Source organism: Penicillium odoratum (assembly GCF_028828045.1).
Source record: "Penicillium odoratum strain IBT 22623 chromosome Unknown utg000008l_segment0_segment0, whole genome shotgun sequence".
Classification (NCBI taxonomy): domain Eukaryota; kingdom Fungi; phylum Ascomycota; class Eurotiomycetes; order Eurotiales; family Aspergillaceae; genus Penicillium; species Penicillium odoratum.
The window spans coordinates 2,150,533-2,174,849 of NW_026643150.1; the positions used below are offsets into that span (position 1 = coordinate 2,150,533).

Sequence of the window (24,317 nt, forward strand, 5' to 3'; positions counted from 1 at the left end):
CCTCTTACATAATTAAGAGATATCGGGAATCCTCGGAAGAAAATCACGTGCTATCCAACGTCCGATATCAAATTTTCATCACTATAATAACCAGATTTGGGTAGATAAACGATAATTTACTCTATTCTACCCTTTTTTTTACCATCTACCTTGGCCTGATCACTCTATCTACCATAATCTGCCCTACTTTGCCCTAAAATACCACAAAAATGGCTACCAATTCTACCTTATCTGCTCACGGAAGTAGGTTATATCCTTTTCTCTGATCTTTTATAACTGATAATAACCTAATTTAGACCTTCTTCCACCCCCTGAAGCTTCATATGCTACTCGAGATGAATTAATCGAATCCGTCCGGAAGCATGCCCTCTCTCAGGGCTATTGTACTGCTATAAAAAGCAGTAATTCTGGCAAGGGTCAATATGCTTACGCGAACCTTTCAATCCAATGTGTCAAATCAGGCATACCTTTTCGGCCGATTGATAGGCCAATTACAGGCCTAAATCCTCGGGAAACAAGCTCAAAACGTCAAAATTGCCCCTTTAGGCTATATGCAAGTAATAAAACAGGCAAATGGGAGCTCCAGGTACGTAATTCATCCCATAATCACCCTGCTGACGATCCAATAGTGTTCCACCAAGCTCGGAAGCTTAATTCTACTCAAATTGATAAGATTAAAGACCTGAATCAGATCAATTCTGCCCCTAGAGATATGATCAAATTACTCCGTTTATCTACAGATCAACCGATAATCTCACGTGATATATATAACCAAAAAGCAAAATTACTCCGAGATAGGTATGGATATCAGGGAGAAATGGAGTATTTTCTCCAAAATTTGCAAATTAAAGGATATAAGTATAGATTATCTTTATCATCTGATGATAAAATCGAGTTTTTAGCGCTTGCTAACCCTAAATCTATTGATCTTGCTAATAAATACTATAGGGTTTTCGTCCTTGATTGCACTTATAAGACTAATAAGTACGGTATGCCTCTTTTAGAGGTTATTGGCATAACTCCGACTAACCAGACCTTCTTATTTGCTACTTGTTTTATGCGAAATGAGAGTGAAGAAGGCTATAAGTGGGCCCTACAAACCTTATTCTCGGATTTTATCCATTTATCTAATAATTCAGTATTGATTACTGACAGAGCTTTAGCACTTATTGGGGCAATTGAAGAGCTTTTTCCTAATATTAGCCATTTACTGTGTATTTGGCATATTGAAAAAGCTGTTTTTACTAAAGCACGTGAATTTATTTGCCAAAAAACAGCAAATCAGCCCCAAGACGACCCAAAAAACACAGAATTCACAGAGTTTATGAAGATATGGAGAGACCTTTATTCATCTAATATATCAGAGGAATATAAATTAAGGTTATATAACCTTAAAACTAAGTTTAACTACCCTAATCTGATCCTTTATCTCGAAAGAATATGGCTAATCTATAAACAGAAATTCGTCCGCTGTTATACTCCGAATATTACCCATTTTGGTAATTCTGCAAGCTCACGGTCTGAGGGTATTCATGCAAGGCTTAAGTCCCATCTTCATGGCTCAAATAACGATTTTATTACTGTTTTTAGTGCCATTGATGCTGTTATTAATGGCCAATTAGATGAAATCCGCAAAGAAACAGCCGAAATCCAGACTAAAATACCGAAATTCACCATGATTCCGCTTTTTAGCCACCTTCGGTCCCATCTCTCCCCACATGCTTTGCAGAAAATCAATAATCAACGGCAATTAGCCCTAGAAAAGGGGCCAATAGGCATTTGCACCCATTATTTTACTAATTCAATGGGTCTACCCTGTAAGCATATGATCCGTGAGTTATTGAAGGTTAATCAGCCAATAGGACTCGACAAAATTGATCCTTTTTGGGTTACTCGACCACCCACAGCTGAATATCTCTCAATTCTACCACCTCGGGTCTATCTACAGCCAAAAAAGGAGGAAAAAAAGAGAAAAAGATCAGAGGAAATCACGGAAATATCGGAGATAAAGAGGCCTAAGGCCCCTAGTAAGTGCTCAGGGTGTGGAGAAATAGGGCATACTATCAGAAGTTGCCCTTTGCGGAGAATTTGATTTACTCCTGTACTTATAATTTGATATCGGACGTTGGATAGCACGTGATTTTCTTCCGAGGATTCCCGATATCTCTTAATTATGTAAGAGGGTAGCTTATGTAACGTGGTGTGGTAGGTAAAATCCGTGGTGCACGGATCACGACCCCGATATTTAGAAGGATGTGATTTTAGACATACTCGTAAGCAAATATAAAAAAGATCCAACGAAGTAGATTTTACGTCGTCCTAAATGTTTTGTGCACATGTGAAATCTACCTCTCTATTACTTGGGTACATCGCAGACTTTTTGGACATGCGTTGGAAACCTCCACCAGACTTTTCCTTTTCTCCCCTTCTTCTTCCACTTCACTTTTCTTCTCTTCTCTTTTCTTCTCTTTCTTTTCTATTCCGTTATTTATGGACATTTGACCAATTGATTAATACGGTACGAAAGAAGATAGAATACTGAGCAGGAGACTGAGTTGGAGGTGTGGTCTAACACCTAAGTAGGCGCCGCGCTTTTTGCGCGGCGGAAAGCCTCTAGTACCCTAATCACCCGCGCTTTTCGAGAACTTAGGCTTCGATTTCAGGTCTTATATGTAGTTGCTAGCTTCCGTATTGCGGCTCTCGATTCGTTTTTGATCGGTAGGCATGGTGATGGGTGATTTGTTGCTTAAAATATATGTTTTTTCTGTAGTTGTGAACTCATTGGGGTGATGGGCGCAAGCACCCCCCTACCTGTGCACGGCCTGTGCGTGCACGAGTACTCACTTTTACTACCCAAGGAGTAAAAGTGGCAAGGAGTATAAACTTCGTCCTGTTCTAGTCCTCAAGTGCTGTCTGCAGTTGGCCTATATCGGCTTTCTCTGGAATTAAATACGCTTGTAATCGTGCCCTATACATTAATGTTATGACGCCAAGAAGTTCTTTCTACGTAACATTGAATGTACCTTGAGATAAGCTATCACAGGATGGCATGACTCATTTATATACTTTCGTACCTTCACACACACTCTGGGAGCAATAAGGGGCCCTTCCGACAAGATCATTCCATTATTTGCTGATAGTGGAAATTTTCCTACATTGGTAGATCCACCTAGCCCGTGCCAAGACGGTTGCATCATTGCCGCATAACGGACCACGTTGTAGATCCTGACAACTCATAGGAAATTACCGGTTTCTGCCCTGGCAAGTTCCTGGAAAAATAAATGAAACTTGTAAGCATAAAGTGCGTAAAAAATCTTTCACAGTCGCCATGGTCCATATGCGAATGGCGAAATGGCAAATTTGTCAGAAGGACCAAGCAAATGCCAAGCAAATAACGAACTACCTATAAAACGGCATAGTTATTCCGCCGAGATTTGTAATCGTTCGGATATGAACCGTAGGAGAATATAACCCGATTAGTACAGGCGCTAAGTGGGTATCATAGGGCGTACCATTGCTGTCCCGGCTTTACGGTTGTACCAGCAACTTGCCTCCGTGTCAGGGTCCGAGTGTCCCGAATACATGACTAATGTGGGTCCGAGTCTATCATAGTCTGTATTGCAGTCTGTATCCGTCTACTCCGTAAGTCCACCCTGAGCCATGGCATTATGCTCCTATTTGAGTAAGGTTTGAATTTTAAGATTTTCTTTTTCACTTTTTCTTCCATGGAAAATTCCACTCGGTGATAGCTTGAAACGCCGAATTTCGATAGTGCCTATGGGAAATACCTTCCTGCGCGCACTTGCCGACTTGCCGTGAAATAAGCTGATGTTTCTGCTTAAGGTCTAGAGAACGCCACAAGGATCAGTGTTCATGTACCTGGTACTGTTAGGAAACGGCCATGCAGGGATTTTCAGTAAGCTCCAATAAGCAGTTGGAGAGCTTCAACATGCGGAACCGCAGGGGCCCAGTACTTTATACACCTGTAAGCCCAATCTATACTGTCTACGCTATGACGGCGTATGTACGATGATGTCCTTGTACATGCCCACGTCCCATGCGGCACGGGTTCCTGTTAAGTACCAATTATCACAGTAGCCGAAAGATGAGAAAGGATTTCATCGTCAAAAGAAGTTTTTAATATGTGGGTCTCGATCGTCGCTCCCATGACGATACTCATTTCGCAGGGTTTCTTCGTCATCCGTGCCTGGCTATAACTATGTACTGTATTCAGCCTATGGGCACAACACAATATCCGTAGTTTAACCGTATGGCAAACTATTCCAAAGGTCTTCATGATCTGGTTATCCGGAACCAGAAATTATTGCTGCCGGAACGTCGGAGATGCCATGAACGGTATGTCCCGTTTAATCGGCTCAAGGCGGCCGGTACAGCCGGATAGCTAAGGTCTGGTGACAATCCACTACACGGAATACTGGCTATTGACCGCTTGTGGGATCGTCCGGGCGAATGAAATTTCTTCTCGGTCTGATCGTGGAGAACGAAGATCTCCGGAATTAACTGCTTATAAATGATGGACCCCCGTCGGAGCGGACTGGGCGTTGTTACATTTGCAGTTACCCAATTCCCCTCTCGAGCCTTTTCTTACGCTCTATCTTGCTCATCTATCCCTAATACAGCTTTCACAAATTTTTCTCCCCATTCACATAATGGTGTCGCAGACGCTCGTGGAAACACCGACTCATCCTGGCCGTCTTGGTCGCGGATCCGAGAGCGATAGTTCGTTCGATGAGATCGCAGACACGAAGCAGAAGATATTTGTGAAAGCTCTCGGCAAGCATGGAAAAGACATTGACAACTCGGCCTCTCCAAAGCGATGGAAGAGCTTTTGGACCTCATTCCGATACTTGTCAAACCTGAGCCCGAAGCAGGTGGACGACTTCATGGCGTCATACGTCATTTACAACCTTGATTGGTCCGACGAGAAGCAAATGACAGAGGTTCTAGGCCCCAATTACCAGGAGAAAGTTGGGGATTGCTTGAAGTCCTACTACGGAGTGCTCAATCACCTTTGCGCCCTGGGTGATGTTGAAAAAATGTACATCCCGCCATGGATGAGCAAGAAGGCCACCATTCTGGAGAACCAGATCCTCTATGAACGTTCAATTGCCCAGAACATTGGTCTCTCCGCTGGAGACAAAGTGCTGGATCTGGGTTGCGGCCGTGGTCGCGTCGCGGCGCATATGGCGCAACACACCGGAGCGCAAGTGACCGGCCTCAACATCGACCCGAACCAAGTTGCGCAAGCAAAGTCTTTCAACGAAGAGCGCGGTCTACACAACAACTTCGTCGTGCAAGATTTCAACACCCTTCCCTTGCCATTCGAGGACGAAAGCTTCGACGCCTTCTACCAAATCCAAGCACTCAGTCTATGCAAGGACCTACCAGCACTATTCAAAGAGATCTTCCGCATCGTCAAGCCCGGTGCCAAAATCTCTCTCCTCGACTGGATCAGCCTTCCCGCCTATGAGCCTACGAACCCCGAACACGCCGAACTCATGCGCCGCGTCAAACCATTGATTGGAGCCGTCGGCACCCCCACCAAGGAGAGTTTGGAGGAGGCGCTAACCCAGTCCGGGTTCGAAGTCGTGCTATCCGAGAACGCCAGTATCGATGGCCTCCAGGCCCCGCTGATCGACACCGCCGACCTTTACTTCCGCAGCTTGCGCCAGGTTATCCTGGCCCTGGTCAAGCTCCATGTTGTGCCCCGTCACTTCAAGACGCTTATCAACCGGTTGTGTCTGGATGGACAGGCGTTTGTCAAGATGGATAACATGCGCCTTGCCACGACGAGTTACAGTATCATTGCGCGGAAGCCCAAGGCATAATTTTGGTCACAGTTGGTGGAGAAAGAAATCAAGGCAGTGGTGTTGCAGACAGGTTCTGTGACCAGCACATAATCGCCACTAATTGATTACTGTTCAACCGCCCAACCACCCCCGCCTTCCCCGCCGGTTGTCAACTCGTCATCTCGGTCTCGGTCATGCATTACAATTTTGGAAATACCCTGTACAGAAACAAAAGATAGAGGATTTAGGAGTTTGGTGCTTTTTGTTTTTGGTCTTTCGCAATGTTTGAATCTGGAGTTTTGTGGAAATGACTATGTTATTGATTTTGCATATAGTTCATAGCCTGATAATTTACTTTTTTAATTAATGAAGCTGTCGTTAGTTTGGTACAGTATTTGGAATATTTTTGATCTATACGAACCAAATGCCAGTGTAAAGACAAGATCTTATTAAAGTCAATCTTAGTGGCATAATTGAACCTTGGAATATTGGAAATTAGCTTCATGATCCGAAAGCTCTCAGATACTCAATTATCATTGGTCACTCCCGAGCATGAAGAAATAATGAAATCATGACTATTTAGCTGCAACCTCCAACTGAAACTTCAAAGTTCCCCACTCTAATAGGTTCTTATGAGAGTCTAGAGCTATTGAAGCTGACTCGGATATTTATGGTCCTAATCCTCATCTGCGCAGTTCAGCTTAGAAATTGTATTTTCCTTCATCCACGATGGCGTTTCCAGAGTACCAAGTAAGACTTTAATATTTCAAATATTTATTCTCATGGTAATTTTACCTATATTTCAGGCATTTGGCAAGATAAATAATTGCCTATAATACGCAGCCATTTTCAGTTTCCAATTGCGATCCCAGAACTATTGATACTAGCGTATTTGCCTACGGAGTAGTCAATTTAGAAACATTCGAGTGCCAGGTGTCTTACACACTACTATCTATAATGGTAATCTATCTACGGAGTACTGAGTACTTCCTATAGAAATGTGCATTTACATTAGTAACATGTTCCCCTTCAAGTCCAAGCAGGATGTGCTGTGCAAGTGCAACACCTGGCACGCTAACCCGCATTAGGAGATATCGATACATCCTTGCATTAAATAATTCCCCACCAAAATATGTCCTTCCCCAATCACTCTTTCTCTGCTCAGCGCAGGAACATCTCGAGACGGGCCGACTCCACAGATACAATAGCCGAATTCCCATTCCCTCGATCCATACAAAACTGAACCACCGCTCCTCTCCGTGGGGTAAACCACATCCGAACAATACCCCCGCTTTTTTCTTCACCATATCCATGGCATCCCAACCACCTTCCGTGACAGCCTTGTCAGCGCCTGGAAAGGTTCTCCTGACGGGTGGTTACCTTGTCCTCGACCGCAGCTACACGGGTACTGTTTTCGCACTCGATGCGCGCATCCACGTTGTTGTTCAACAACTCAGACGGGGTCACCGCCGCGGGGCTTCTGGGTCTGGACCGGAACACAAGGCCGCTGTTAGCGGTAGCGAGACGGAGTCTGTTCGACTAGAGGGGTCTGGTGTTGACGAGACCGAGGCCGAGGATACCGTTGTTGTTCGCTCACCACAATTCGAGAATGCGATCTGGGAATACGGGATTCAGCGGTGCGAGAATGGTGGCGGAGTTAAGGTGGTTCAGAAGAATGATGGGTGAGACTTTCCCCACACTTGCAATTCTTGAGTATTGCTAATGAGAGTGAATACTAGTCCACGAAACCCTTTCGTCGAAACCTCCTTGAGCTATGCTTTGACCTACATTGGTTACGTCGCCGACTCAAAGGATTTCGGCTCGCTCTCTGTGACTATCCTGGCTGATAATGACTATTACTCGGAGACTGCGGCTTCCAAGCGTCCTGCATCGCAAGGTCGGGGTCGCTTTGTCAATTTCGGTGTCCCTCTTCTGGAAGCACACAAGACAGGACTAGGTTCATCAGCTGCCTTGGTGACCGCACTTGTTTCGTCACTTGTGATCCACCGAACTATGCAGGCAGATGACCTCGGTGCAGGCCGCGACAAGCTTCACAATCTGGCCCAAGCCGCCCACTGCGCAGCTCAGGGCAAGGTCGGTTCAGGGTTCGACGTAGCTGCTGCCGTGTATGGATCTTGTTTATACAAGCGTTTCTCACCAGCAATTCTCGAGTCGGTTGGTGATGTGGGATCTCCTGGATTCGATGAGCGACTATTTGCCGTTGTGGAAGATGCTGATCCCGAACACCCATGGGACACCGAATGCGTTGATTTCGGTATGCAGCTGCCGCGCGGGATGCAGATGGTGCTTTGCGATGTCGAATGTGGCTCGCAGACGCCATCGATGGTTAAGAAGGTGTTAGCGTGGAGGAGTGAAAACCGCCAGGAGGCCGATACCCTCTGGGCCAGTCTCCAGAAAAACAATGAGTGTCTCCGTCAGGAACTCAAGCGTCTCGCACAACACCCCGAAGCCAACACAGATGGCGAATTCTCCGAAATCCAGAATTACATCCAGCGTACCCGCGACCTTATTCGCACAATGACCCGCCGGACGGGTGTGCCCATTGAGCCGAGCGTACAGACCGAGCTGCTGGACAGACTCACTGAGATCGATGGGGTAATTGGCGGAGTGGTGCCCGGCGCTGGCGGATACGATGCAATTGTGTTATTGATCCGGGACGATCCCGCGGTGATTACACGACTGAATGAACAGTTTATCAACTATGAGAGTGCGGTGGAGGATGATTTTGGTGGGAAGATTGGAAATGTACGGCTACTGGGTGTCCGGCATGGGTCCGAAGGGGTGAAGAATGAAGTGCTGGAGCAGTATGCGGGCTGGGTCTAGAATAGATCCACTTCAAAAGTCTGGTTGAGAACCAGTATTCCATATATCCCATGAGTTTCCTCAAGTCTACGCCTGAAACTGGCGGAACTGACTCGGATACTCGCATACCCTATATCTATGAATATCAGCATGTATCGATCTTACGCCAGAGCGGCAGAGAGTGTTTGCACTGGTACATACATGTGCGTACACATACATTTTGCGATGCAAATTATCAATAAGCGTTATGACTATTTGTCAGACTGCGGAAGAGAGGGTTATATTGTCTCTGTCCTTCAATTGCATACTAGCGAATACTTTAGACAAGGCTAAACCAGTTTGGTTCGTATCGGATAATTTAGCCTTCCATGAGAGAGAGGAGCTGACAGGTCCTAAACGTTAATGATTCAGACATTTGAACGTTCCAACTGTGTGACCATGTTTGTGTTTGATGTTTTGGTTTGCCCTGCAAGAGTTGAAATGTCTCGAAGGGGGGCCGGGGATCAGCTTTCCATGGTTTCTGCATCCGGTGACATACACTATTTGCCCCCCTAGCTTAATAGCTTAATAGCTTATTCGTTAAACATAGCCAAATCATATGGGCTTCTGCATAGAATCCAAGTACTCACGTACTCTGTTACCAGTTTAATTATGTCCGGTTCCATAGCTAAGTGACTAACAGGATTTCCCCGGATCTTCCTTATCTCAATCTTGGCATTTGTAGAATTTAAAGATAGAAAATCCTCCGATATTCGATAATCGAGAGTCGATATTCGATCACATATTGCTTTGCTGTTTGTTGCTAAAGTTTTGTAAATTTGAAGTCACAACTCACCAGTTGCGGTCTTGTCTCGCCGATCCCCTTACCTGCTTTTAGCCCCCAGGACCCTGAACTTCTCCAACCTGTCAAATTTCGTTTCTGCATCCGGGTCTTCATAACATCTGTGGTTTGGAAACTAGCGAAAACACTATTGTTCCGCCACTTAGTCTGGACTCTGGATTCTGGATCATCCCCCCTCCCCCTACTCCTCACATCTGGACCCCGATCGGCCATTCTCCTCCAACCTAACTCTCCCTCTCTACATTCCCCAAATCTTCCCCCATCCACTCCCTGTTGACAGTTGCTTCCCTTCCACTGAAGGAAAGTCAATTGGCATCTGTTTTCGGGGCTATAAACCATGTCTTCCACCGAAAACCCGGTATTAGGGGCGCCCAAAGACCACGAGTCATCCACTTCTCCGCAGGAGTCCCAACCGCAACAATCCCAACCAGAATCCTCCCTCACCGCTGAAAACCTCGTCGCTGAATCAGTCTCATCTACCATTCCATCAAACCAAGCCCAGCCAGACGATGCGCCCGCCGTAAGCCACCCGGTAACTGGTGGCGAAACTACCACCCCCGTAGAGGCGACGGCCACCATACCGGGCGAACAGCCAGCGACCGTGATCGCGCAGTCTCAGAGTACGGACGCTGAGGAGCTGAAGCCTGGTGCGGAGCTCTCGTCGGAGCAGGAGGAAGTCGAGGGGAAGGAGAGTGATGGGCCTTCGTTGGACATTACCTTGCTCTTGACAACGGGATCACGACACCCGTTTACGATCGATGGTCAATATCTGCAGAAGCGGTCTGTTAACGTGGAGAACTACGATCCGTTCGCGATGAGCGTATACACCCTGAAGGAATTGATCTGGCGAGAGTGGCGATCTGGTAAGTCAACCTGTCGAGTGGAGACCATCCTGTGAATTTTAACTAACGTGAATTGCAGATTGGGAAACTCGTCCCTCATCTCCGAGTTCAATTCGTCTGATTTCTTTTGGAAAATTGTTGGATGACAAGTCGCCTCTCTCTGGTATGTATCAATCGCGCTCGTCCTTAGTCTGCATTCGACACTAATCCGACGTGCAGAATCAAAATTCAACCACGATGCTCCTAATGTCGTACATATGACTGTCAAGCCACAGGAGGTGGTCGATGAAGAGGACGCCAAGGGTGCAAAGGCGCAGTACAGCCGGGAACGCGACAGTAACGAGCGCAGCCCTGGCTGCCGCTGCGTGATTCTATAGGCCTAGGCCATCAACATTCCCTTGTACTCAGCTACCCCTTGCGATATGGTATGGCAACGGACCTCGACCAGCCTGCCTGGATGCAGGAACTTTGCCGGCATGGCTCTTCTGTTGTTGGATGTGCGCCCTGGAAGCGGCGTTTGGACATTTTGCTTCTTTCCATCCCCTGTTTGAGATATATATACCCATCCGATCCTTTTTTTTTTGTTTTGTTCTCCGTCTCTCCCATCTCTCCCTTGGTGTCCATTCATGTATCGTTTATCTTGAAACTTGTATCTACGAAACGCTTTTCATCACCTTTGGTATTACGTCATGTAAATGCTCATGCTGTTTTGCATCTTAATCTGAAGCTTCTCTGGTATACAGTTGAATACACTGGGTATATAGCCCTGAATTAACGCAATTGGTGCTTAGTTCGAAAATAATGCTTTATATGACGTTCATCCAATTTATGAATGTTCCCGTACCATTGAACATATGCCAACAGTTTGGTAGATTTTCAATGTTCGAGTATGAGTCTCTACCTGCCGTACATATGTAGTACTTCACTTAATAACAAGGGTACCTATCGACAGGTCCGTGGTAGAATGTAGTATAAGCTAGTATGTTTTGTATTCGTTTTTATATCGTACTATCTAGGAGGGGCAGACTAGTAGTTATATATTGTACTAAATTCTTTCCGCCGCGCATTTCACACAGCGCCTTCATTTACCAAGCATTGGCAATGATCCCTGGTTTATGACCAAGCTCGTGACTTACTTCAAGGCCTTGGTGGCAGATGCACAAAAAGACAATTACGAAGTGTTGATTGTGCTGGCAGGGTGGAATGTGTTAACTACAAGTCCACGAGTATTGACAGAGTGTTTGGGTGATTTGAAGGATGCCGGCGCTGATGTGAATATTTACATCTACTCGGGATATCTGCGCCAATTTTTGTGTAAACGTGTAACGAGCCCACGCTGGGCTACTTGGTAGCCTCGCAGTTGATGATCAGCTCGAGGGGTTCAAGTAGCTAATCTGAAAGAAAAGAAGAATAGATTAATTGAGCTACATCGTAGTATCGCTAGCGGGATACAGAAATGATGCACCCACTGGGGTAATCTATCTCAGTCGTGGGCATGATTCGGAGACGGGTCAGAATGTATGACTAATTTAATTGAATGACCGAGAAAAGAACAAGTCATCAGATCGCATAATAACCACTAACTCTAGTGGAACTCCATCTTCAACCGCTTCTCCATCTCATCGTGGAAGGAAGGCGGTTCCCGGAACTCGTCACCTGAAAACATCCATAATTAGCAAGGGAACAAGAAACACAAAGCAAAAAGAAAACATAGGCTGGTAATTTAACATACCGTGGAAGATATCCTCCCAAGCAACTTCCGTATCCCGACCTCCAATTGACAAAATATCCTCGTGGACGTTGCCACCCTTCATGCCACCCAGCACAGCAGGCCGGAAGGAACCATCACGGACAATCTTCAGCTCCATACCGCGGCGAACAGGCTCGGCAATACCGTATGCCCGGCGCAGGGACTCCATCTTCATTGCATCTTGGGTTGCGCGCCAGGCGAGCAGGCGGGCCTCGAGCGGGTGTGTGGAAGAGGGGATCTCACTGGCGGTTGGGTTGTTGGTGGAGGAGGCGTGGGCAGTGGCGGGGAGAGTGAGCTTGTTGCGGAGGGTATCAGGGAGACCGGGTGCTGAGGGGGCACCCTTTGAGGGACGAGTGTGACGGGTTGTGGTGTTGGAGACGCTGTTGGAGTAGCCGGACGGGGGTGCGATGCGGAGAGACTGTGATTCTGGTTAGTTCATTTCATCTATATCACCTGTAGAAGTGTGTTGCAATATGCCGAGTCGATCGACTCAGCACCAGCAAAACAAAGGGGATTGATGATATAGTATGCTGACGTTGCCCGGAGATGGGATCAACTAGCTAATGACGATGTCTCGTAGCTTGATAACGCACCATTATGACAGATGTTCGATCGATTCCTTCGGGAATTAGACAGTAGCTAGTATTCTGTAGAATCAGAGATTTTGGATAGGGCGAACGATGGAGGAATTAAGAAACTTAGATGTCGACTGCAGTTGCGGAGGACGTCAGGCAGAGAGAAGCAGCGCGTCCAGCTTATCCGGCCTCGCACAAAAACCAAAGACGCAACTACCCCCAAAGTCACGTGCACCAATTCCCATTGAACATTTCTAGAACTCCAACTGCGGCATCATCACGAAACCCAAACACCCCACAATGCCTCAATTAATCTCACCTCTGGCCCTCCGGGCCTTGCGGACTCTCGTCCAGCGTCCAGCAATCACATCAACACCCCTCCGCACCCTCACCACCTCCACCAGCGCCTTCCGCCCACAGCCCGCGCTCACCTCCCGCTTCAACTTCCAGCCCGTGTTCCGCACGCAAACGGCCCTTGGTCTGTCGGCCACTGCCCGTCGTCAGTTCTCCAGCTCCCCAATTATCCGCGCGACATACAACCAAGTCCGCCGTGGCTGCCGACAGGGCCAGCGTGCCCGCCGAGGACGTTCGCCCGCGCTGAAGGACCACCCGTCACTGAAGGGTGTGTGTCTGAAGACTGGTGTGACGAAGCCAAAGAAGCCCAATTCCGGAGAGCGCAAGGTTGCTCGTGTGCGTTTGAGTACAGGCAAGGTTATTAGTGCTATTATTCCCGGTGAAGGTATGTGTTGAAGATGCTTGAGAATTGGAATTGTGATTGCGATTTTGTCTGAATTGTGGCTTACTCTGGGATGTTTTAGGTCACAATATTCAGCAGCATAGTGTCGTTCAGGTTCGTGGTGGCAGAGCCCAGGATTGTCCTGGTGTGAAGTACCACTTGGTTCGTGGCGCTATGGATCTGGGTGGTGTTGGAAGCCGGAACAGCAGCCGCTCAAAGTATGGAACGAAGAAGCCCAAGGGTAACTAGACGGGTTGATATATGTGGGATATGGTTTGATGGATGCTAGAGCAGCAGGTCGGGAATCATGTTGCTTTATCTTCTTTTTGCCAGAGCTCCATACGCCAGGCTACGTGATGTCCTGAGCTTTGCAGCCCTGTCATTTCCCTTTTTTTTGCCTTGTATTATTTCTGCAGCATAGGCGATATGTTATTTATTGGATCGCATGTATCATTATAGGAAACAGTTATTTGGTTTTATCATTCAACTTTGAGCATCGCTATAGACGTCTTCATTAACTTACTTAATATGACATGAGGGCTGTGCTGCCTTGCTTTAACTGCTAGAATATACGCGCTATATGTATTAGTGAAGTAGTGTATGGAGTCTCTACAATCGTAGAATATGGAACAAGGTTCTTTTAGTTCTGTTGCATTCAGTTTCTCAGGAACATATGGTGATTCAATGTTTAGATACGTTTATCCAGGCTCAAGGTATTGATATCGTAAGAACGAATGTTGCTCATCCTGGGGAATCTGGTACTCCGCCCATGCATACAACACTGCGAGGAACAAAAAATAACGCTGTCGAGAATCCAAATAGTAACACATGGCAGACATAAAGTAAAATCCCAATATGGACGACCGTCAGTGATGGAATTGCAAGAGAAGAAGAAAAAATAGTAAACCCAAACATAGAAGTGAAGAAAAAATTGGTGGGTCTTTCAGGCAATACTTAGAATAGGACCACTATTTACCACTCACGGAGCGGTGTTTGGTTATATTTGGGCGAAAACCGACAATACCAATCGCAGATTGGGCGACGAACTTGATTCGAATCAACAGCCAAACCCGTACATCGCGGTAAAGGATGACAACAATGAAGCCAACCACAGACAGGAAGAGTGCCCACTCCCCGAGGACCTTGAGTCACTGTTGCGAATCCCAGCCGTCTGGCTTCGGCAGGTTATTGACGTCGAACCATCGTTTTGTGCATGAGTAGCCTGCCCAGTCAAAGTTCTCGCTGGGTTTGCAGTGGCAGCGAAGATCCAGCCTCGTCTTCTCACTGCTTGGGCAATGGGTAAATGGAACATGATAGTAGGCAATCTCATTCCAGAAATGGATTTCCTCCGTCTTGAGCATGAGCGAAGCAGCAATCGAGTGGACTGGGGCATCGCCCCACCGTTCGTAGAAGAAGCCACCATCGCGATCAAGCTTAGTGAAGTAGTCAATATATTGGTCGGATCGCAACCATTCCAGGCTGCCAATCTCAAAGTTGGACCACTAAATCAGGTTAGAATCATACCATGTGAAATATAAGGCTGAAAAACGTACGAAATGGCACTTGTTGTAGCTCTCACCACCATCCTCACTGATGAACTCCATGGAGTTCCCCTCAGCGATATGCTCCGGGTGATCGTTCATGAAGCTCTTCACGCTATCCCACAGGGTAGGGATGGTCTCATAGTATTCAAACAGACTAATCACGAAGCTGTACTTTTTGTTGTTCTCCTTCATGAATCGGAAAGGGTCCTCGGGAACATCACAGTAGAGCTCAATGCTAGGCTCCACACGCCAGTAGTACTCATAGTTCATCATCAACTCGTGGCGGAAGAAGAATCCAGACTCGTAGCGGCACATATGGCGATAACTCTCAGAGTCACCGTAAATAATCTTCTTGCGACCCATTTCCAGGCGTGCGGCACGCGCCTTGTCCTGGTCAATCCAATCGGGGTATGACCAGTGGTCCTTGGGAATGCGACCATAGTGGGTGGTACCGGAGACCAGTGCGGTCGTAAGCTTCTTAAAATCGTCGTCGAATTCGTTATCATTCAGGAACACCCAGTCATAGTGGAAGTTGCGGTTGAATCGATCCTCGACGGCGCGGATAGACTTGGCAATGTCCCAAATGTCGGAGTTACGGGCGAGAGTGACAAAGGTGGCGTTCACCCTTTCATTAGATGCAGGAGGAGAGCTCTGTGTTTTTTCTTCCTTAACCTCCTTAACCTCTTCGTAGGTAGGAGGGTGTGGGGCAAATGAGGAACTGGTTGGGATTTCAAGGGAGGATCGTGAGACGAAGTAGAAGAGTGCCAATCCCTAGATGTTTGTTAGTCTGGTGTTGGTTACGAGTCCCCAACTCTGTGACCTGCGGGATTCCATAAAGAAATTGCATAGAGACCATACCACTAAGGCGAACACTAGGTATCGTGTATAGCGCGCAGAGATAGACATGGTGGCGAAGTGTTATGGTGTTGTAGAAACGAGTGACAAGAGTTGATTAGGCCAGCAAAATCAGGGAAGGCCCACGTTAAAGAGATACCATGTGCAAGATAGTAGAATAAGAGAAGTATAGAATTGGAGGAAATCACAGAAAGAAGAGAGAATAAGGGGGCACCTCGGGCGGAGGAAGTTAACAAGGTCTGGATTCGGAGAGGCCGCGCAATGAGTTATGGGCAACAACCGCTTTCAGCCGCGTAAGGTTTCACCGGCTGAACTTCACAAATACTTAAGTTGAATGTTCAAGTTTAATGATCAGCCTTATAAAAAAAAAAGTAAATCCACTTTCTAGGGTGTGTCGATCTATGATGGCCATTGAATGGGCGGAACCAAATTAAACCGGGGTGGCTTTTATTGTTTCGTAATTGGAGCCACATATTACAAAACATATGTACATACCAGTACTACTAGTAGTTATGTACTGATGGCAGGATAGAATCAATTCATAGTTATCTTGAAATTGAACTAGATAGATCTTTACTTGATATATCCCCCACTTGCAAGTCTAAAACTTGTGCGTTGATCGCCGTATGGATTTGGCAGTAAGCCTGATATCTAAGGCATCCGCACTTCCCTGAACTTCCCAGCTTGACTTCATCTTGGAAATCTTCCCCACCATCATCTTTATCTCCCCTTCTTCCCCCTCCCCTTCCCCCTCCTGTGAACCAAAGATGTCTTTCTTTGGCTTCAATACCGCCCTGCCTAGGGACCAAGATCCTGGTCATACTGGTGCGCGGGGCTTTTTCGAGAATCCGGATCCTTTCGCGGAGGTTGCCCGTGCTTCGGCGCTTGAAGACGATGACGCGTGAGAATCCTCTAAGCTATGATGATAATTCGGGTTTTGGACTTAGACTAACACCCATCAAGGATTGACTTCGAGGACACCTACGATGGCCTTGGTGACCGACTCGACGACGACCAGGATGAGTTCAACGATGACACCTTTGGCGGTGGGGATGCCGGTGGTGGTGTCGGCAGGGACTTTGACTTCTTCGGTCGGACTGCTCAAGTTGCCGATGCCATTGGCGAAGAGCACATCCGATACAGCTTGCAGAACCCCCATGCCGCACCTCCCGCCCCACTGGATGTCCACGTAGCTTCCCAGCCTGTTGCCGAGTCGATCACCAAGCGCACCGGTTACGAGAAGTATTCGGATCCCGGATATATTCCTGATCTCCAGGCCAAGTCCAGTGTGTGGGGTGTCTCGCAGAAGAAGGCGGAACCGAGTCCAGCCCCGATGTACGCGATGCCCACTATGCCTACGATGCCAGCTTCTAGCCGGAAGATGATGAGTTTAGAGGAGGTGGAAGCCCAGCTGCGCAACCGAGGCCAGGCTTTCGGGCCCATCCCCACGCAGTCAATGCCTCAACACATGCCCGATCCATCCTATCTGCGCCACCCGCAGGACTTCCCCACGCTGCCTGATGGATTCCCCACCAACATGCCCCCGGAAATTCTTCGACAGCTTGAAAAGGGTGGTCTGCCCCCGCATATGTCGCACCCCCCGCCGGGTATCCAGGAACTGTATGGCGCCCCTGGTCCTGTGCCTGGTACACCCCTCCAGCATTTGGTGCAGAATAACCTTCCTCCACCAAATCTACCACCTCAAGGCCCTCGTCATGCGGGTCCACCCCTGGGCCAGCGGCAGCAGCAGCAGATGCCACCCCCACCTTCTCGGGGACCCAACGGTGGATTGCCGGTGATCACTAACCCGCAACAGCTGGTGCATCTGACCGAGGAACAGCGGAACGCCTATCTGATGGAGGACGCTAAGAGGGCGAAGCGCAATCACAAGATCTTCCTCCTATCCCGAGGCAATGGCTTGATGACGCCCCAGGACAAGAACTTTATCACTCGCATTCAGCTCCAGCAGCTTGTGGCTGCGGCTGGCAATGTGGCGGATGCCGACCCCGAGGCTGTCCTCGCCGAGGACTTCTACTACCAGGTTTACAGCCAGATTCGGGGTGCTCCACGCCAGCACCCTCACCAGCCCCTGGGACACTTTGCTCAAACATACCTTCTGCAGACTGGTAACCGGATTGGCGGACATGGAAACCGCCGGGCATTCCAGGGCGCGGATAACCACATGCAGCGCATGCAGCAACAGGTGCAGCGTGCTGTCGAGGCAGCCAAGGCCAAGCCGAAGAACAAGCAGCTCATCATCGAAGGCAGTCTGGGCAAGATTTCCTTCAGCAACGCCAAGGCGCCGAAGCCCATGCTAAACATTAAGCGACCCGACAGCTCGGAAGGACCCCGGCCGAAGAAGTTGCACTCGGACCTGAGCACCAGTGATCGCAAGTCTCTTTTGGGCAACATTGAGGCTGTCTACAATGCTCTGATGTCGATGGAGGACATGGAGCGCACCATGCCACCACCCCCCGAGGAAGGTGACACGGAAGCTATCCAGGAGCATATGGAATGGCGACAAAAGGTTCAGTCTCTCAACCAGAAACTGTGGCAAGCCCTTAAAGTCATGGAGCCTATTGTTCCCAACGCAACCACCCCCCACCCCTTCATTGCATTCCTGTCCTACCCGAAGGGCAAGAAGGCGATTCCCCGTATCTTCCGTCATATCGATCAAGAGCAACGCGTCACCATCCTCACCATGATTGTGGTTCACCTGGACAGCTTGGACGTGGTGCGTCTTGCACACCCGTCAGGACCTGGTGACGCCCAGTTGCCTGTCGCGGTGCGTGAAGCCATTGATCTCTTCTCACTGGCTGTGATGCCGAGCTTGCTGGGCTACGTGAATGAGGCACCTTTCAACATAATTATTGGCCTTCTGGGTCTGGTGATTGCCCAGACTCAGGTAATTTCGGTGGCTCGCACCAAGATTGGTCTGGGTATCCTGACCATGTTGCTCAGTCGGGCCGAGATCGTCAAGGAGGCCGGTCAGGCCTCCGAGCGTGATTGGCAACAGTGGGTGGACAAGTTTAATGACCTATTTGACATGTTGGAGCCCGGTCTGGCACATATCTTCCCGGGTTCAATCAACACTGGTGACGATATGTACGTATGGCAATTCCTTGCCGCTGTGGGCATTGGTGCCAGCCCTGAGCAACAACAGCGTCTGGTAATTGCTGTCAAGTGAGTAATTCTCTCAACGTTGAGATGAGCTTCTCTGGATACTGACCATTTTTACAGGGATCGTGTGATGGAAACTGTTGGCTACAGCAAGACTCTTCCCGCGGACATGGCTAGCCAACGCCTGGGAAATGTCAACCTATTCATGCGGGCCATTGGTCTGGACGTGGAACTTCTTGGTTAAATGCAGTTTCATGTCCATTCATTGGGGCACTATCATCCATCTCCCCCTGTCATGCACGACTAGCCGATATATAATGGCACCTCCCATACCCGCGAACATCATGTCCATCCGTGCACAGGCCATTCCCGACGGAATAGGCTTCAAACCCCAGGTCTTCCACGATATATTGTGGAAATGAATTTATGATTTCTATTGAACTTTGACCGCACCATGGGTTGTTAAAAATACAGCTCTGGTTGCTGGCCTCGGGGACCCAGGACATCAGGGGCTCTCTCCCCAGCACTTAGCTTGACCCGAATATTTCTCAGGGTATCTCAGGGCACAATTTACCCTGAAATGGAGCAATTGTGTTTTTATCTTTTCTTTCTCCTCATACCAATCCATTTGTTTTATTCCTTTTTTGCCGGGAAGATTTCCCAAAAATTTGTCATTCTACGAGGATGTCTATATGTATTGAATAATTTTTTTTCGTGCAAAAAAACCCGCATGTACGAAGTACAGAGGTGCATGGCTCCACGTGTCTCCTGAATCTATTTTCGGGTCCCGCATTTGGATCGCAAAATGGACCCTTGGGCGGGGATTATATGATTCGGTACCTTGGACCCGCACTTGCAACTGAAACAAATTGACAAATTGGTCTTTTGACGCATGCAGTCATATCGCCTATCCTAACCTAAGTTCCCGTCGTTTATCATGACCCAAACGCATAAGTACGGGTTCGAAATTGACTGGTTTCGTTCCTGAGTGGCGCTCCCAAATCCACCGCCATGGACGATCGCAGGGATCTACATTGGAAACCGAAAAAAACCTGGTTTGTCTTCAAAGGGGATTATATTTTTTAGACATCAAGAATTCATCAAAGATTTCATGAGATACCAGATAAACATATATAAATACTAGATTAGAGATCGTAAGCTCAAAAAACAACATTGAATAGATGTATATGGAAAGACATCCCAGGGGTCTAGGCGCATGCGTGGCGATATACAATGAACGGGTGGTAAAATCCCCACCCGGTTAATTAGACGGGATTTCCCCTTAAATCAAGCTGCCCGCTCTCCAAGCTTGCTCTTATTCTCTCTTCCCATCCTCATCCCAAACATCAAAACTCTAATCTATCTTCCCCCTAATTAACAATGCCTACCGGTTCTGTTCTTGTCGCTGGGTAAGTGACAATCGACCCCCACTAATTGCGATAAAAACTAACCCCGCGCTAACAGTGGCACGGGCTACATTGGCTCGTTCACCTCCTTGGCCCTGCTCCAGGCTGGCTACAAAGTTGTTGTCATTGACAATTTGTACAACTCCTCCGTGGAGGCCCTGAACCGCATTGAGTTGATCTGTGGCAAGAAGCCCGAGTTCGTTGAGCTCGATGTTACCGATGAGAACGCCTTTGACAAGGTCTTCGAGGCTCACCCCGACATTGACAGCGTTATCCACTTTGCTGCCTTGAAGGTAAGAACTCATATCTATCATAAGTTACATCTATGATCCATGAACAAGAGCTATGATACTAAATCCTCTGATTATAGGCTGTCGGCGAGTCTGGCGAGAAGCCCCTCGACTACTACTACACCAACGTCTTCGGCTCCATTAACCTCCTGCGTGCTATGGTCCGCCACAATGTCTACAACATTGTCTTCTCCAGCTCCGCCACCGTCTACGGTGATGCCACCCGTTTCCCCGACATGATTCCCATCCCCGAAAACTGCCCTCTGGGCCCCACCAACCCCTACGGTAACACCAAGTTCGCCGTTGAGACTATCATCACCGACACCATCAACGCCCAGCGCAACAATGCCATCAAGGCCGGCAACGAGGCTGAGGCCAAGAAGTGGAACGGCGCTCTCCTGCGCTACTTCAACCCCGCCGGTGCTCACCCCTCCGGTATTATGGGTGAGGACCCCCAGGGTGTCCCCTACAACCTGCTGCCCCTCCTGGCCCAGGTCGCCACCGGCAAGCGTGAGAAGCTTGCCGTCTTTGGTGATGACTACGCCTCTCACGATGGTACTGCCATCCGTGACTACATCCACGTTCTCGATCTGGCTGATGGCCACTTGAAGGCCCTGAACTACCTCCGCGCCAACAACCCCGGTGTTCGCGCCTGGAACTTGGGTACCGGCAGGGGTTGTACCGTTTACGAGATGATTCGCGCTTTCTCTGCTGCTGTCGGCCGAGATCTTCCTTACGAGGTCGCTCCCCGTCGTGCTGGTGATGTCTTGAACTTGACTGCCAATGCCAGCCGTGCCCACGAGGAGCTTGGCTGGGCCCCTACCCACACTCTCGAGCAGGCTTGCGAGGACCTCTGGCTCTGGACTCACAACAACCCTGAGGGATACCGTCAGCAGCCGCCGGCCGAGCTGCTGGCTCAGCTGAAGAAATAAATAGTTTAATTTAGCAGGCTTTGATGGTTGACATAAGCCGACTTGTTAGCATAGAACTTTAGTAGAACACATGAAACGAATCTCCTTTTTCTATATTGATCTTTGATAAGTAAACCTAGACCTTAAGGCACAGCAAGAAAGATCAGACTTGTCATATTTGAAGGGAACAGAAGCCTTCTTAAATTTCCTTATTCTATATCTATATCTATATGCGAGTTAAAACAGAGCCGGAACCACATGTATGCAAGTCTATATCCAATTTTCTCCCTTTTATTTAGCCTTCTTGTTCCGTCTAGACCCAGGAGTCTGCGTCTTCGCAGATGATGTTTCCTTGCGAGTCTCCTTTTCCTTGGCAGCCTCCTTCTCCTTCTTCTCCCTCGTCCTGTTCAAAGCGCTCTCCCTCTCAGCCTCCTCAATCTGCTTCTCACTAAACTCCCACAGCCGCTTTCCAACATCCTCATCCCGCACATCCGTCCGCGCAAGATCCATCTCCCGACACTCCTTGATGAACCACCCACCAGGGCCCCGTCCATACGACTCCTCCATAGCAGCATACAGAATACTCTGCGCACCCTGCTGCGGCGACTTGAGAATCAGACACCAAAATGGCCATGTAATCAGGTAAAGCAGCAACCCCCAGAGTGAGCCACCAGTCAACCAACGACGAGTCCCAGGAGTCCGCGAATGACCCGGATCCACAACCAGAACCCTCGTACAAGCCGGCAAGCCATCCGGTCTCGCAAACGAACTCAGATGTCTCTGGAAAGAGAACGCAAAGTTCATAAGCGCAAACTTGCTAAGAGCATAAATACCCTTCGGCGCAGCAGTAAAAACCCTTTTTCCATCCTTCGATAAAACACTTCCTGTCATGCCCCTCTTCACACGCTCCAATTCGAACTTCGCCCCAATATACCCCGAGCACGCGGTGAAAATTACACGCACGTCTCGGTGCGCCGGCTGTGCCCTCAATGCCGGACTCAGGATACTCAGGAGATGGAAATTGGCAAGGTAGTTCACCTGCCACTCCTCGTCAATTCCGTCAATGGTACTCTTCTTCGCGGAAGCGGGCACAGCAAGGCCACCGCACAGGATAACAGCATCTAGACGACGGGGCTCGGTATTATCGATCCACTGTGTAGCGAACGTGCGGACGGAATGCAGGGATGCGAGATCGACTTGCTCGGCCCAGATATTCTGATTTCCTGTACTTTTGCGAAGGTCGTCGATAAATTCGACGATGAATAGGTCGGACGGTGGTTGGCGAGTGAGGATGATGACTTGGGCTCCGCGGGTTGCGAGCCCTTTGACAACTTCGGCGCCTATACCGGATGTTCCGCCCTGCCGCGAAGATGTAATTAGGATAATGTTCAATAAGGATAGGGAAGTTTGGCAGGGGAAATTACCGTCACCATGACCCTTTTAGAATGCATTAGTCGCTCCGAGGTGTTGCGGGCTCCGCCGAAGTACATTTTCAACGCGGCGAATAGGATGATCCATGGTGTGATTTTTATAATTGGCCATGCAAATGGAATAGATGAAATGCCCAGCTGGGCTCCCTGGATAAGAATTGGGATAGGCATGCTGGGAGGGAGGGAATTGAGCGAAAGTGTAAGGGGAAAGAAAACTGGTCAAGCTGAGGAAGCGTGTACGTATGTTACCTTATCGATATGTTATCCTTATCACTAGGCTTCTTATCGCCAGAATATTCTATTCTTGGAATTTCTTCCTTCCAACCATTTACATACTCCCCGCAGTAGGGAGTACATCATGTCCACAGACTATGATGACGAAGACTACTATCTTCCGCTAGAAGATCAGCGTGTTTTTGGCGCTGGGATCCGGCGCAAAAGAGTACCCTTCGTGCGCTCGGGAGAGTTGAATACTACGGCAGCCTCATCCAAGTCTGGCACCAATATCGCAAATGCATACCTCTCAATCGTACTGAAGCAGGGAAATAAATCATTCACATCTCCATCCACACCTACTCATACAGACTCATCCGAGAACCCAATACCGCCACCCAGAACTACTCATTCCGCCCCGCCAACACCTAAGGCTATCCATACACCTCCAGCCTTCACCGATACTACCGAGCCTCAAGCCAAAGCACCCGAGCAATATTGCGACGTATGCAATCTACCCCTCTCAGACCCACAGCAATCGCAATCACAAGCAACATCTTCCCGTCCCCACGAAGCCTCTCTAGCCCACCAAGTCTGTCTCAAACATTCCCACCCACCCAGCCACCTCGACCGCACCCGTGCAGGAATGCGCTATCTGTCAACCTACGGCTGGGATCCAGATAGCAGACTCGGTCTCGGTGCAGCGGGGCGCGAAGGTATCCGGGAGCCACTGAAGGGTCGAATCAAGCATGACAAAGCGGGATTAGGGTCGGGGCTTGATAAAGATGGGGATCCGTTAAAGGTTCCTGCGCCGGTGAAGAATAAGATTGTCAAGTTGAATGCGAAGGAGGTGAGGAAGAAGGAGGCTGAAGCGAAGAGGAAAGGGGAGAAGATGCGGAATTTATTCTTTCAGAGTGATGAGGTTTTGAAGTACCTCGGGGAGAGTGCTTAGAACTTACATCGTGCTTTGATTTCTACAATATGCATGGCGCCTGGGTTAAGGTTGATTTGACGGTTTATTTTGGTCATTAGCATGTTTATGATTATGATACCCTATATGAAATTGGAAATCTCAATGACAGAACAAATAGATTCTACATGTAAAGCTTGCCTCCAATGTACAGCAAGTATGGGGTACTATGATTCCTTCTCTTCAACATACATTCGCAAG

The 24,317-nt window shown here is 48.3% G+C and overlaps 10 protein-coding genes across 10 annotated transcripts; 7 read left to right on the top strand and 3 right to left on the bottom strand.

Moving 5' to 3' along the window:
* Window positions 1–4,670: 4,670 nt before the first annotated feature.
* Window positions 4,671–5,849, top strand: N7520_011017 (class I SAM-dependent methyltransferase; the record flags this gene model as incomplete). The annotated part of the gene is made up of 1 exon (XM_057144950.1): window positions 4,671–5,849. The coding sequence occupies one exon, from the start codon at window positions 4,671–4,673 to the stop codon at window positions 5,847–5,849; it is 1,179 nt and encodes a 392-aa protein (XP_056990704.1).
* Window positions 5,850–7,121: 1,272 nt separating this feature from the next.
* erg8 (phosphomevalonate kinase) lies at window positions 7,122–8,654 on the top strand (the record flags this gene model as incomplete). The annotated part of the gene is made up of 2 exons (XM_057144951.1): window positions 7,122–7,492; window positions 7,550–8,654. The coding sequence occupies 2 exons, from the start codon at window positions 7,122–7,124 to the stop codon at window positions 8,652–8,654; spliced, it is 1,476 nt and encodes a 491-aa protein (XP_056990705.1).
* A 1,157-nt stretch (window positions 8,655–9,811) lies between these two features.
* Window positions 9,812–10,693, top strand: N7520_011019 (uncharacterized protein; the record flags this gene model as incomplete). The annotated part of the gene is made up of 3 exons (XM_057144952.1): window positions 9,812–10,337; window positions 10,396–10,479; window positions 10,536–10,693. 3 exons carry the CDS (start codon window positions 9,812–9,814, stop codon window positions 10,691–10,693), a joined length of 768 nt encoding a protein of 255 aa, XP_056990706.1.
* A 1,208-nt stretch (window positions 10,694–11,901) lies between these two features.
* N7520_011020 (proteasome maturation protein) lies at window positions 11,902–12,662 on the bottom strand (the record flags this gene model as incomplete). Its single annotated transcript, XM_057144953.1, has 3 exons — window positions 11,902–11,972; window positions 12,049–12,484; window positions 12,660–12,662. 3 exons carry the CDS (start codon window positions 12,660–12,662, stop codon window positions 11,902–11,904), a joined length of 510 nt encoding a protein of 169 aa, XP_056990707.1.
* Window positions 12,663–12,941: 279 nt separating this feature from the next.
* Window positions 12,942–13,626, top strand: N7520_011021 (mitochondrial 37S ribosomal protein uS12m; the record flags this gene model as incomplete). The annotated part of the gene is made up of 2 exons (XM_057144954.1): window positions 12,942–13,380; window positions 13,460–13,626. The coding sequence occupies 2 exons, from the start codon at window positions 12,942–12,944 to the stop codon at window positions 13,624–13,626; spliced, it is 606 nt and encodes a 201-aa protein (XP_056990708.1).
* Window positions 13,627–14,525: 899 nt separating this feature from the next.
* Window positions 14,526–15,827, bottom strand: N7520_011022 (glycosyltransferase family 15 protein; the record flags this gene model as incomplete). The annotated part of the gene is made up of 3 exons (XM_057144955.1): window positions 14,526–14,879; window positions 14,931–15,692; window positions 15,780–15,827. 3 exons carry the CDS (start codon window positions 15,825–15,827, stop codon window positions 14,526–14,528), a joined length of 1,164 nt encoding a protein of 387 aa, XP_056990709.1.
* Window positions 15,828–16,543: 716 nt separating this feature from the next.
* On the top strand, window positions 16,544–19,140 carry N7520_011023 (deadenylation-dependent mRNA-decapping factor PAT1; the record flags this gene model as incomplete). The annotated part of the gene is made up of 3 exons (XM_057144956.1): window positions 16,544–16,677; window positions 16,740–18,959; window positions 19,017–19,140. The coding sequence occupies 3 exons, from the start codon at window positions 16,544–16,546 to the stop codon at window positions 19,138–19,140; spliced, it is 2,478 nt and encodes an 825-aa protein (XP_056990710.1).
* A 1,136-nt stretch (window positions 19,141–20,276) lies between these two features.
* N7520_011024 (NAD-dependent epimerase/dehydratase family protein) lies at window positions 20,277–21,524 on the top strand (the record flags this gene model as incomplete). The annotated part of the gene is made up of 3 exons (XM_057144957.1): window positions 20,277–20,305; window positions 20,361–20,595; window positions 20,673–21,524. The coding sequence occupies 3 exons, from the start codon at window positions 20,277–20,279 to the stop codon at window positions 21,522–21,524; spliced, it is 1,116 nt and encodes a 371-aa protein (XP_056990711.1).
* A 270-nt stretch (window positions 21,525–21,794) lies between these two features.
* On the bottom strand, window positions 21,795–23,104 carry N7520_011025 (putative oxidoreductase; the record flags this gene model as incomplete). The annotated part of the gene is made up of 2 exons (XM_057144958.1): window positions 21,795–22,862; window positions 22,928–23,104. 2 exons carry the CDS (start codon window positions 23,102–23,104, stop codon window positions 21,795–21,797), a joined length of 1,245 nt encoding a protein of 414 aa, XP_056990712.1.
* Window positions 23,105–23,291: 187 nt separating this feature from the next.
* On the top strand, window positions 23,292–24,098 carry N7520_011026 (putative G-patch domain protein; the record flags this gene model as incomplete). The annotated part of the gene is made up of 1 exon (XM_057144959.1): window positions 23,292–24,098. One exon carries the CDS (start codon window positions 23,292–23,294, stop codon window positions 24,096–24,098), a length of 807 nt encoding a protein of 268 aa, XP_056990713.1.
* Between the last annotated feature and the right edge of the window lie 219 nt (window positions 24,099–24,317).